The 13,955-nt window shown below is 40.0% G+C and overlaps 1 protein-coding gene across 1 annotated transcript in view; it reads left to right on the top strand.

The window, feature by feature from the left end:
* TMEM236 (transmembrane protein 236) overlaps nucleotides 1-9,643 on the top strand; it is a 47,369-nt gene extending 37,726 nt beyond the window's left edge. The window contains exon 4 of the mRNA XM_017529767.2: nucleotides 8,247-9,643. Within this exon, the coding sequence (XP_017385256.1) occupies nucleotides 8,247-8,830 (584 nt within the window). The 3' untranslated portion in view covers nucleotides 8,831-9,643. The remainder of the gene's footprint in view (nucleotides 1-8,246) is intronic.
* Nucleotides 9,644-13,955: the final 4,312 nt, after the last annotated feature.

The raw sequence follows: 13,955 nt of genomic DNA, 5'->3' as shown, positions 1-13,955 counted from the left end.
GCACGCACCACCATGCCCAGCTAATTTTTTGTATTTTTTTTTAGTAGAGACCGGGTTTCTCCATGTTGGTCAGGCTGGTCTTGAACTCCCCATCTCAGCTGATCCACCCACCTCAGCCTCCGAAAGTGCTGGGATCACAGGCGTGAGCCACCGCACCTGGCCCCTCACACCTTTTATTCAGTAAATCTTTATGGTAGATCTGTTCCATACCAATACCAGGCACTCCACCGGTGCTAGGGATACAAAGCTGACCAGAAACAGACAGAGGCTGCCTTCTGGGGAGCTCCTGGTCTAGGGGTCCCAGGACTCTTAAACTACGCTAGTAAATATGCATAATTCAAGCTCATGGAGGCGATCCAGAATGCAATGCTTTAGGTTCAATCCATTACGCATCAGGTCCTGTCATCCAGCTCCCGCTGGCATTGCTAGCTCATGTCTGTATCTCAGCACTCAAAACTCCTATTTGGAATAAAGGAGGAAATACAGGTAGAGGCATTTCAGAACTTTTCAAAGATTAGGATTATTTCTCTTTGGCAATGAGATAACAATATGCATCTTCACATTCTACCTTACTATATATATTTTCTTTAAACATATTCAACAGTATATTTTATATATATATACATATATATGTATATAAAATAAAATAAATAAATGTTTCAGGGACACTGATAAGAATAATGGAATATGAATAATTCAGCATTTATTTACATGTTATATATTTTGAGTCAAATATATCTAGAAATATATATCATTATCAGTGACATGCATAAATAATGTAATTATTTTTATATAAAATATATATTATAAATTAAATACAATTTTATAGTCTAACCATCTACCTCTTGGGAATAAGGACCACACTATGAATGAAAAGCTGAGGATTAGGAATTTTAGATTGGAACATTTTCTCAATCTTTAAAAATGGAATATTTTAAAATTGATAATATTAAGATTTTAGTAATACTTGTCCAGTGTTAGATAAGTCTATAAAGCAGTGGTAGAGGGGAAAATGATCTCTAAACCTTCTAGTGGGCCAGGCATGGTGGCTCACACCTGGACCCAACACTTTGGGAGGTTGAGGTGGGAGAGTTTCTTGAGCCCAGGAGTTCAAGACCAGCCTGAGTAACATAGTGAGACTCCCATCTCTACAAAAAAAAAAAAAAAAAGGTTAAAATTTAAACCATCTAGCTTTCTAGTTGTGTCTTCTGACAAAAGAATTCTCTGAATACTTCACATTGTATAAAATACAGAAATGACACATTTATTTATTGTCAGATTTATGCAGTGTGTGGCAAAGAACTGAAACAGGATCTTAAGATTTTTGAATTTACTTGATAACAACCTAATGCTTTCCGTAAAGAAGTTACTGCAACTACTTCACAGCTGAGAATGTATGCCCACAGGCTTTTCCAGAACTGATAATGGGTTGAATATTTGTCTTGAATTCATTATTATTATTTGGTGAAAGCTAGTACAGTTTTGAGCGCAGGCAGTGGTACAGTGGTCAGTGTTTAATCCATTGCCTTTGCGGAGTGGGGTTGAGGAGTGGGGAAGTCCTGCTTTGTGGCATTTGCCAATGTCTGTGGTGTAAATTCTCCCACTATGACTAATTTCAAGCTATGAAGATGGTATCACTGAACACTGATCATGGAATTAGGAAGAGATGCACATAAGAGTCTCTTGTTAGCTGGTGTAAGCTACCTTCACCTGTATGGGTTACATCTGTAGGGTAGCATTTTTCTTTGTGATGTGAACAGGCAAATATTCGAAGTAAACTCAAGATCTTGTTTAATCTCTGTAGTGTGATAGTCTTTCTCAAACCTGTGACCTCCCCTGATATCCCAGATACTGAGTTACAGTGTAACGATAGCCAAAGGTAAACAAATTATGTTACTCTTACTATTTACTGCATTCTGATATATTCTATTCTGTCCCAATTAATTTGAAAAAAATAAATTATTTCACTATTGCTACTTTTTATTTATTTAACACATACATGACCATTCTATATGTCAAACCTGTTTTTAAGTGCTTTACAGATACTGATGTATTCCTTCATTAGAACTAACACGTGAGGTAGGTGTCCCATATCATCATTTATTGCTTGGCAATATTACTTGTCTTCCCTACCTCAGTGAGTATATAATGTCAAAATAACAGTGTTTAGCTGGGTGTGGAGTCTCATGCCTATAATTCCAGTGCATTGGGGGGGTGAGGCAGAAGGATCACTTGAGGCCAGGTGTTCAAGATCAGCCTGGGCAACATAGTGAGATCCCCATCTCTACAAAATATTTACAAAATGAGCCAGGTATGGTAGTGCATGCTTGTAGTCCTAGCTACTTGAGATTCTGAGGTGGAAGGATCTCATTTGCCCAGGACGTCAAGGCTGCGATGAGTCAGGATCATACCACTGCACTCCAGCCTGGGTGATAGAGCAAGACTCTGTCTCAAAAATAGTAAATAAATACATGATGAAGTTGTGCTTTCTAAGGTTTAGTCCTGAGTGCTGTATTTGAATGGAAGCTGTTAGAAGGTAGGAATCGTACCTATTGATTGTTGCATCTTCCGCAATTCCTAGTACAGTATCTTAGACAATCTAGGTGTTTGAGACAGTGAACAAATGAATGGATGCATGACTGAGACCGTAGTCCCAGCTAGTTGGGAGGCTGGGGCAGGAGGATCCCTTGAGCCCAGGCGCTCGAGGCTGCAGTGAGCTATGACTGTACCCCTGCACTCCAGCCTGGGCAACAGAGTGAGACCATGTCTCTAAAGTATATAAATAAATGAATAAAGAAATAAATAACAGTGTTTCTAGTTTACCTTGGAGTGTATTTCAGTATATTGCCTTTTCCCCTATCCTCTGAGATTATGATGACCATCAGTGCTTTGTGTGCCAAATGTTTTTTCAAAAATCATTTAAAAATGACTAGTAATTTTCTCCTGCTCCAGACTTTTTTCTCAGTGTTGTGCCTAAGTCATTCGATTTTAAATTCCTCTAGCCATTTTCCCCTCGGGTGAAGCAGATTTGGGGGATTGTTAATTAAGGCTAGTCATATAATATTCTGAACCATTATCTTCTAGCTGCTGTGAATTGGGTAAGAGTCTCATTGCACTTCAGCTGCTCTGCTGACTTCTCTGTGTCTTGATTTTACTGCGTCACATTCTCCTCTAAGTGGCTACTTTTGCACCAACCTAATATTAAACTTAGAATAAAATCCAAAACTTTTATCCTGGCCCATAAGACTCTATAATCTGTCTCTGCCACCGACAGTGTGCTGCAAGGGTTAAGGGTTTGGGACTCAAGTTCTGATCTTTCTACTTGCTTGCTATGTGACCTTGGAAATAGTGTTTAATCTCTCTGTGCCTCAGTTTATTCATCATTAAAACAGGAAAATAGGCTGTGTATAGTGGCTCATGCCAATGCACTCCTCAGTGCATTGGGAGGATGAGGTAGGAGGATCACTTGGGGGCCAGGGGTTTGGGACCAGCCTGGGCAACACAGCAAGTCATCCATGTCTCTATAAAAAATAAAAATTAAAACAAATTAGTCAGGTGTGGTGGTGCAAGCCTGTAGTCCCAGCTATTTGGAAGGCTGAGGCAGGAGGATCGCTTGGGTCTAGGAGTTGGAGGCTGCAGTGAGCTATGATTGTGCCACCGCATTCTATGTGGGCAACAGAGCAAGAGCCTGTCTCTAAAATAACAGAAAGTAAGATAAAATGGAGAAACCATAGGGTTTTAATAAGTGCGTTAAACCCTATTAAAACCACAGGGTTTTAAAACATAGAAAGTTCTTAATAGACATCAGCTCTTTTCCTCTCCCCCCTTCCCCAGGCTGGAGTGCAGTGGTGCAATCCCAGCTCACTGCAACCTCCCTCTCCTGGATTCAAGAGATTCTCCTGCCTCAGCCTCCTGAGTAGCTGGGACTACAGGTGCATGCCACCATACCCGGCTAATTTTTTTGTATTTTTAGTAGAGACGGGGTTTCGCCACATTAGCCAGGCTGGTCTGGAAGTCCTGGCCTCAAGAGAGCCTCCCACCTCAGCCTCCCAAAGTGCTGGGATTACCGGCATGAGCCACTGCGCCAGGCCCCTCTGTTTTTATTTAGACAATATCTTGTTTTCCTGTTCTCTCTGCAAGAGGAATGCACACTCTAGAAAATGTCTCACTACTGAATTGTTATCTTGTGTCCTGTTTTTTGTTGTTGTTTTTTTCCTCCTGTTAGGTATTAAAAACTTTGGGGGAACAATTTGGAAGTTAAAATTAATTCATATAAATAAACAACAAAGTGAAGTATGTTATAGTTGCCTACTTAACCACCTGTCTGCTATCAAAATGACATTCTCTTGGTTATTTAGCTTACTCAGTGATGACCAAAAGTCATTTCAGCAACTAGAATCAGATATGGAAAACTATATGGAAAGACTGCTGTTTTGACTTTTACAGGACAATGTGAGCCTCTCGGGAGCTGAGGAGATTACTCTCTTTAGGCTTATATCTTCTATGGATTTTGCATCAATGAATATTGTTTTATCAAAAGAACAAATAACAACAAACAACAATGGGAAAAGAATTCCAGCTCGGACAGGCCCTTTGGCTCATTCCTATAATCCTAGCACGTTGGGAGGCTGAAGCGGGCAGATCACAAGGTCAGGAGATTGACACCATCCTGGCCAACATAGTGAAACCCCCTCTCCACTAAAATACAAAAAGTTTAGGGCGTGGGGGCGGGTGCCTGTAGTCCCAGCTACTTGGGAAGCTGAGGCAGGGGAATTCCTTGAACCGGGAGTCGGAGGGTGCAGTGAACTGAGATTGCGCCACTGCACTCTAGCCTGGCAACAGAGCAAGATCCTGTCCTCCCCCCTCCAAAAAAAAAAAGAAAAAGAATTCCAGCTCTAAGTAGACATTTAGAAAATACTCATTTGGGCCAAGCACCAGTGGCTAACGCCTGTAATCCTAATACTTTGGGAAGCCAAGATGGGCAGATTGTCTTAACTCAGGAGTTCGAGACCAGCCTGGGCAACACAGTGAAACCCTGTCTCTACAAAAATACAAAAAAATTTTCTGGGCCTGACTCGGGTGCCTGTAGTCCCAGCTATTCAGAAGGCTGAGGCAGGAGAATTGCTTGAACCTGGGTGGCGGAGGTTGCAGTGAGCTGAAATCAGCCACTGCACTCCAGCCTGGGGGAAAGAGTGAGTCTCCATCAGGAATAGAGAAAGTACTAATTTGGAGAGAAAACTCATCATGGAGCTAAAGGGAATAGTACTGAATACATGACCCTGGACTTTGCTCAGAGGTGTAATTGCTGGTCCCTTCCAATGACCAAAAGATTTCTCTGCTTCCTCAACTCTCCCCAGGCCTCTGGGAGGTCATCAAAGCTTTCCAGTTAATAATTCTAGTACTTCTCACTTGAAAAGAGGAAGCAGACTTCCTGTACCTTCTAATCTAAATGAGTCCCTTTTGAGCTGTGGAGAGATAAGAAGTTCACAGACCTGATTTCACCACATATACATGTATCTCATCAAAACCAGACTCCAGCTGAGAATTCATTGTTCATAGCAGACTCTCACTGACTGTTGAAAGAATGTTACTGTGTCACTTTTGGGGCTTCCACTTCCTGGCTTTGAAACAATGCTGACTTTGCAATCATCTTTCAAAAGCCCAAATTATACAGTGTGTTCTGAATGTTAACAAAGGTATTTGGATTTTCATTATGACAGCTTCATCCGCCGAGAGAGGGGAAGAAAAGTTCTCTAGGACGTGACATGTTCTAAGGCACATTTTCTGTATTGATTTTTTATTCATTTTTATTTATTTTATTTTTTGAGATGGAGTCTCGCTTGTTGCCCAGACTGGAGTGCAGTGGTGCGATTTTAGCTCACTGCAACCTCCTCCTCCTGAGTTCAAGCAATTCTTGTGCCTCAGCCTCCTGAGTATCTGGGATTCCAGGCACGTACCGCCATGCCTGGCTAATTTCTGTATTTTTAATAGAGATGGGGTTTCACCATGTTGGTCAGGCTGCTCTCGAACTCCTGACCTCAGGTGATCTGCCCGCCTTGGCCTCCCAAAGTGCTGGGATTATAGATGTGAGCCACTGCACCTGGCTCTATATGAATTTTTAAAATAATATAAGAGGTTCAACGGATATAAATGAGCATCTGAGTTTAATAAGAAGTGGTTTTATGAATTTAAGAATAAGAAATTGTTATATAATTTTCTCCCTTGAGTGTTATTTATTAAGATGATTCCCACTCAGACCACTGTGAATTCTAAGATTGGTAAAGAAGTTTCTAAGGTCATGGGTGCTGACATTTACCTATCAATGATTCATACTGGAAGTAAGTAATGTGTCATCGTGAATTTAGATTATCTTTTTAGTTTATAAAAATGCTGAATTCACACTTAAACTTTAACAATAATTAGTTAATTGTATAAAAGAAAATAGCAATATATTGTGTTCTTTAAACAAACTTGTACTTATCGTAAGCAAGCATTTTCTTAGTTATCAATCATCATTTATTTATTTTAAAATGTTTTCATGTTCAGCTTCATGCTGTTCAACAAATTCTTATTGACTTTGCCTCTGACCTTTAGAGCTATTCGGTCTCATGACTCCCTTTAAATTTTGTCTTATCTCGTCATATGGCAGCTCAGCATGTTTGCTGAGTAAACTTTGTTAAGGCCTGATAAATGTGTAGCAACTAAAATGGCATTTTAGTGGATAAATGTTTGAAACAGAACACATTATACCTTCTGTGTATAAACAATGGCATCAACATTGATTTAGGTCTTGAAATTTGAGTTCGTTCATAATTCAACCTCAACACTCATGTATACATGGAGAGAAACACACACACACACACACACACACACACACACACAATGGTGTTATATCATGTGTCCTGTTCATTCAGATCACTCGTGTGTTGACTTGGCCACAGAAGAGAGGCTTTAGGTTAACCAATCCTAATGATCGCTTCAAGAACCTTTGTGAAAGAACAGCTTAAAAATCTTGGATTCAGCACGTCAGTCTTCACTACTGATCTTTAGTGGTCAAATAGATTCCCTCTAGGCCAGCACTGTGGCTCACGCCTGTAATCCCAGCACTTCGGGAGTCCGAGGCAAGCAGATCACTTGAGGTCAGGAGTTTGAAACCAGCCTCACCAACATGGAAACCCCGTCTCTACTAAAAATCAGCCAGGCATGGTGGTGTGCACCTGTAATCCCCGCTACTTGGGGCGTGTGGGCTGAGGCAGGAGAATTGCTTGAACCTGGCAGATCGAGATTGCTGTGAGCTGAGATCATACTGCTACACTCCAGCTTGGGTCACAAAGCAAGGCTCTGTCTCAAAAAAAAAAAAAAAAAAAAAAAAAAAAAAAACACACACACACACACACACACACACACACACACAAAAGATTTGCTCTTAGCACCAAACTTCTCGCCTGGAGATCTGGGGTATGGTAATTTCTGTGAGCCTCTTCTTACAAAATGACAGGGCCTCTGTCTTACAAAATGACAGAGTTGGACTGGAGGACTTTCAGATTCATTTGATTTTATGACACTTAAATGTTTTGTAATTAGCACGTGATCTATTGCTTCTTGACAGGCAATAGCAGCCATAAAGTTAAGACTTTGTTAATTGGGGTCAAACAAATCTAGGTGTGAATTCCAACTCTGCCCAATAGTAACTGTGTTTGAATATGGGTATCTTTTAACCTCTCAGGCCCCAGTTTCCATAGTTGTAAAATGGATAGTAATCCCTATTTCTTACCTTTGTTCTGAGGATTAAATGAGATCATGTGTGAAAGTGCATAGCTTAGAAACCAAAACTGTTTGTTATTATGGAGTGGTAAAAAATGACTTTGGATCTGAATCCAGGAAAATACCAAGACACCAAAAGCCTTCTCTACCTCTGTGTTTTTTCACTGTGCTATTTCAGTGTTATCTTGGAGTTCCATGGGTAAAATCGGCCTCAAATAATAGAATATGGGTGGAGGGAGAGCATCAGGTTAATTAGGTAATGCATGCGGGGCTTAATATCTAGGTGATGGGTTGACAGGTGCAGCAAGCCACCATGGCACACATCTGCCTATGTAACAAACCTGCATGTCCTGTGCACGTACCCTGGAACTTAAAATAAAATTAAGTGAAGAAAAAAAGAATATGGAGAATTCCACCATTAAATGGAATTTTAAATTTGAATAACGTTTGAACTAAAATGTAAATAAATCTGTTTATTGCAGGTAGTCAAAATGGACACATCCATTCAACCTCTTTGCAACAAGTAAAAACTGTGACAGAGCACGTGAGGCAAAGTCAAGACAACGCTGCATCTCCCCAGGCAACCGGCAGCAGCCAGGTGTCCCAGCCATCAGGAGCCAGGACACAGAGCCAGGTGTCTGTGTTCATGGGGCCCCAGGAGCCCTCCTGTGACTCAGGAATCCTGAGAACGATGTCCCTGAGAGATGTCCGCGCAGAGATATTCTTATGGAGCTTTCTCCTGTGGTCTGACACGATAGAAATGGTGCGTGTGGCCGGTCACCCCAAAGTATACAAGTCAACCTGGCTGTACCCAGTCTACATATTCAGTTTTATTTCTCTCCTTCGAATTACATTCACTCCCCAAAACCCTCTTCTCAATTCCCTGGACATCCTGCTGCAAGATTTACCATTTATTTTTGTTAGACTTGGCTTAATCATTGCGCTGGGGACCATCACACCCGTGCTGGGCCTGTGTAAAAATGTCCTCGTGACTCTCTCTTACATTTACTTCAATTATCTAACCAGACTCAGGTCTTTTTCTGCCTTTGAAATGTCTCCATTTTAAAAAGAAAATGGGATCGAGTAAGACCTCTTTGTGATACCTGTGTGCACATTTGTAATCCTTTTTTTTCTTAGGGTGTACATTTTTGCACTATAAAAGAAATAACTACATTGTAGAGAATAAGCCATTTTTACTAACTAGCGTATCAGTTGTTTTTTTTTTACATATACAAATGGTGCTAAATTTAAGCAAAGTTATATTCTTAGACATTGGCTCTCAGGTATTTCTAGAAAATGTGAGTTGTTAATTTTAGTTAGTTATGTATACTGAGGTCCCCAACCCACAGACCATGGTCCCGGTACTGGTTCGTGGTCTGTTAGGAATCAGGCCTCACAGCACCAGGTGAGCCTCGAGCTAAGCATTCCTGCCTGAGCTCTGCCTCCTGTCAGATTAGCAGTGGCATTTGATTCTCATAGGAGTTCAAACCCTGCTGTGAACTGCGTATGCGAGGGATCTAGGTTGTGCTCCTTATGAGAATCTAATGCCTGATGATCTGAGGTTGAACAGTTTCATTCCAGAACCATCCCCCACCCACCCCCACCTCCACCCCCAGCCATGGAAAAATTGTCTTCCGCAAAACTGTTCCCTGGTGCCAGAAAGGTTGGGGACCACTGAGGTATACCACACTTTTTCTAAGAATACTCTTCAGTAGAGCCCTTTTAAAAACTAAGAACCTTTTTTTTTTTATCAAGTTAGCCCAAGAATAAGATTTTTATCTTTTATATAAATTAGAGAACATTATATAAATTGATTGATTAAATTTAGTTTTAAAAAACACACTTGAAGTTATTGAATCATTTTTAGATTATACCTTTTAAAAATTTGAAAATTGTAGTTTTAGGGGTTCCTTCAAACATGGAATTATATTCTTTATTCCATTGTGGCAAGGGACTTTTATTTAATAAATTGATTTCAGCATAAAAAGCAATGCACTTTAATAGATATTAGTCTGAGTTTAAGGCTTAGCTGTTTTGCCAGTACTGAAGTACTAATATGAGCGTTGTATAGTATGATGAAGTCAAGGTACATCAGTAATAACAAGATAAAGTTTCATAATAAAAAGCCATAAAGTGAAGACAGAGTTTTCAAAGTAAAAGAATATTTTATTTGTGGAATTTGATACTGTGATAATCAAGTACAAGCCCTGTTTAAAATTAAAAGTTCAGCTTACAGATATAATGGCCAATGTATCAGTGTCTTATGTGATACTATATCATGAATATATTGATGTTATGAAATAATTAGCTACAAAGTCGTGCAACTTGTTTTCACCCTGTTGGGACACTCTCTGATATTCCCAGTCAATGCTGTTCATTTGATAGAAATTTTCAGGTGCTAGAGAGATTTGTGAGAGGCTTATGTATGCAAGAGCAGTGGTTTATATGGTCAGTTTCTTCAATGATCTGTGGTAACCAATAGCTTAAGAATTCAACATGTAGCCAGGTGTGGTGGCTCACGCATGTAATCCCAGCACTTTGGAAGGTCAAGGCAGGTGGGTCACTGGAGTCCAGGAGTCTGAGACCAGCCTGGGCAACATAGAGAGACCCTACCTCTACAGAAAATACAAGAATTAGCTGGGTGTGGTGATATGCACCTGTAGTCCCAGCTACTTAGGAGGCTGAGGTAGGAGGATTGCTTGAGCCCAGGAGATCGAGGCTTCAGTGAGCTATGATCATGCCACTGCACTCCAGCCTGGGCGACAGAGTGACGCCCATCTAAGAAAAAATAAAAGAGAATTTGACCTTGTGTTATTCTACGCTTCACCAAATGCCCCACCCCCTGCCACCTCGTCTCCCTTTCCCTGTGTTTTAGGATTTTTGTCACACTGTTAGAGAAGATCTGCTCACAGCTGTTAAAAGCTTACCTTCCAGCTTTCTGATTTGAGGTAGGTTCTTTGACCTCTGTGGGCCTCTGTTTCCACATCTAAAAGATGACCGTAACACTAGTACTACATCAATAAGGTTAGGAGGATTAAAGGCTAAGGAATCCCCTGGGCACATCATCTGGCAGTTGGCAAAGCACATTATTTGATAAATGTTAAGCACTGGATTGGTAACAAGTCTCCAAGAAACAAGTATCTCAATGCATTTTTAGAAATTTTCTGCTTTATTCTTCTCTGTGTCCCTGCTCGCCCTCTGGGAATTATCATTTAAACCTTGCATTTGTGAAAAATAATACAATCTTAAGGTTAATTCAGACTACTTTTTCATTGAGCAGTATTGTGTTCAAAAGTGATCAATCTGCTGAACGTGTAGATTAAAATGGACACAAACCTCTGTTCATTGGACATTTGAGTGTCTCTCCTCTGAGTTCCCATAGAATCTGAATTACAGCATTTTATTCATACTTACATTATGTGTTTACTTTTCTGAATGTCCTATTCATCTTTAAATTCCTTAAAGAAAAGCCTGAAAGCATCTTGTTTAACAATGCATCTCTCTCCTCATCAACCAACCCGGCAGGTGCTTACCAGACTTATAACTTAAAAAAATTATAATACAAGGCCTGGCGCAGTGGCTCACATAGTGATTCCAACGCTTTGGGAGGCCTTGGCAGGCAGATCACTTGAGGTCAGGAGTTCGAGACCAGCCTTGCCAACATGGTGAAACCCTGTTTCTACTACAAATACAAAAATTAGCCAGGGGTGGTGGCACGCACCTGTAGTCTCAGCTACTCAGGAGTCTGAGGCAGGAGAATCACTTGAACCCAGGAAGCAGAGGTTGCAATGAGCTGAGTTTGCGCCTTTGCACTCTAGCCTGGGTGACAAGAGTGAAACTCACCTAAAAAAAATTATAATACAAGTAATTTCTTTCAAATTCTGCCATGGATAGCTTTTTATTATTAAGAAAAGCCTATAATCAAGGGATTAATTTATAATATTCCTAAATATGAAAATATTTTATGTAAACATATATTTATCTCTATGTTAGAACTTAGAACCAGTGCTTGGATAAACTCAGAAGTATTACTTGAGTTTAGAGTGCATTTTGTATTTAATATTTTAATATTAATGTGCCTGATATTTTCAGAAGTCACAACACTTTATACAAATAATGAAGGCATATACAAAAGATTGTGTGTAGGAGGAAAATTGAGTAGCTAATTTAATATATTAATTAGAGTGTACACATGTTTATTGAGTGCAATTCTATGGTGTTTAATAGGTATTACAGCAAATTACACTGGGAAAACATTGATAGTTCTACACTGTAATTAAAAGTTACATGTATTATTAAAATTATTAGGTTGGTACAAAAGTAATTGCGGTAGAATTGCTTGAACCTGGGGGGCAGAGGTTGCAGTGAGCTGAGATCTCACCACTACACTCCAGCCTGCTTGACAGAGCGAAATTCTGTCTCAAAAAAAAAGTCAAATACAGTTACAGGAAAGTACATTTAAAAATTAATCTCTGATAAGACTATTAATATATAGTCTAATAATGTTATTGCATTATAATAATAAAATAATTGTGTAATTTTATAAAATTTTATTGATGCTATAATTTTACAAAAAATTCTAATACCTGTAATAGACTTTTTTAGTATCTTTTCTTTGTAAATGTTAATGTTTGAAATTTTGATGTGTAAATGATACAGTCTTGTTTACCTTGTTGAGGCCCCCTTTCACTGAATGACAATTGAATTCAGGCATAGGAACCAAGACGGAAATTAAATTGCTTGCTGAAGGCCTACTGTGCTGGGCGACATGCTGTTTGCCTAATTAATGATTGCCTTGTGCTGCGTTCCTTGGAGCAGGGCCTTACATAGTGAATATATCAATGGCTTTTCACAAAAAAGAACAATGTGCTACTTAGAAACTATAGAACTCAAAGTACGGGAGGCTGAGGCAGGAGAATCGCTCGAACCTGGGAGGCAGAGGTTGCAGTAAGCCAAGATCGTGCCACTGCACTCCAGCCTGGCGACAGAGCAAGACTGTCTCAAAAAAAAAAAAAAAAGCTACTTATACTCCATAGAAGATATAGTATATAATAGAAGAAAAAAAAATGAAATGGTTAAAGACACTTTATTTCACAACGGGGCTATTTTTACATGTTAATTAAAATTCTGTGTTTAAGCAAATCTCTCGTTGGGATGTCTGTTTCATTATGAGAGGTGCATTTGTGTTAGGGTTCTCTAGAGGAACAGCACTAATAGGAGAGATGGATATATGAAAGGCAGTGTATTAAGGAAGACTGACTCACACGATCACAAGGTGAAGTCCCACAGTAGGCTGTCTGCAAGCTGAGGAGCAGGAAGCCAGTCCGAGTCCTAAAACCTCAAAAATATGGAAGCCGACAGTGCAGCCTTCAGTCTGTGGCCAAAGGACCAAGAGCCGCTGACAAACCACTGGTGTAAGTCTGAGTCCGAAAGCTGAACAACTTGGAGTCCGATGTTCAAGGGCAGGGAGCATCCGACACAGGAGAAAGAGGAAGGCAGGAAGACTCAGCCAGTCAAGTCCTCCCACGTTCCTCTGCCTGCTTTTATCCTAGCTGTGCTGGCAGCTTAGATGGTGCCCACCCAGAGTGAGGGTGGCTCTGCCTCTCCCCATCCACTGACTCAAATGTTAATCTCCTTTGGCAACACCCTCACAGACACACCCAGGAACAATACTTCGTATCCTTCAATCCAATCAAGTTGATACTCGGTGTTAACCATTGCAGCCTTTACACAGTTTTCAGCTTCCTGATAGCCTGTCTCACATCCACCTTCTGTGCTCTGTGATAATCGGATCCAAACACACATATAGTAGAGTCAGAAGTTGAGAAAACAGAGAAACAGGTATGTATACCTGCCCACATAGAGACACTGAGAACCAGATCCAACTGCATTAGAAGGGCGTTTCCAATCTGTACAAGGTGACATTAATTAATGAAATCTAAATCATACAGCGCCCCTTCAGGTGGGACAATGCACAGCCTCTACATCCCTGAGTACCAGCGATTAATAGTTTTACTAACATATTTGTATTAACAATTGATTATTTATAAGAGCTTTTACATATATTACCACATCTATTCTAAAGATTACTTTTTGGACATTTCATTGATTTAATCATTTGACAAATTTGAGTGCATGTTATAGAGTAGGTATGTTTTTTATGAATGATTTTTTCACCAAAATGTGTTGGT

The sequence above is a fragment of the Cebus imitator genome, unplaced genomic scaffold (genome assembly GCF_001604975.1).
Source record: "Cebus imitator isolate Cc_AM_T3 unplaced genomic scaffold, Cebus_imitator-1.0 Scaffold61, whole genome shotgun sequence".
Classification (NCBI taxonomy): Eukaryota; Metazoa; Chordata; class Mammalia; order Primates; family Cebidae; genus Cebus; species Cebus imitator.
The sequence above is the reverse complement of the archived record's forward strand: the minus strand, read 5'-3'. Positions and strand labels throughout refer to the sequence as shown.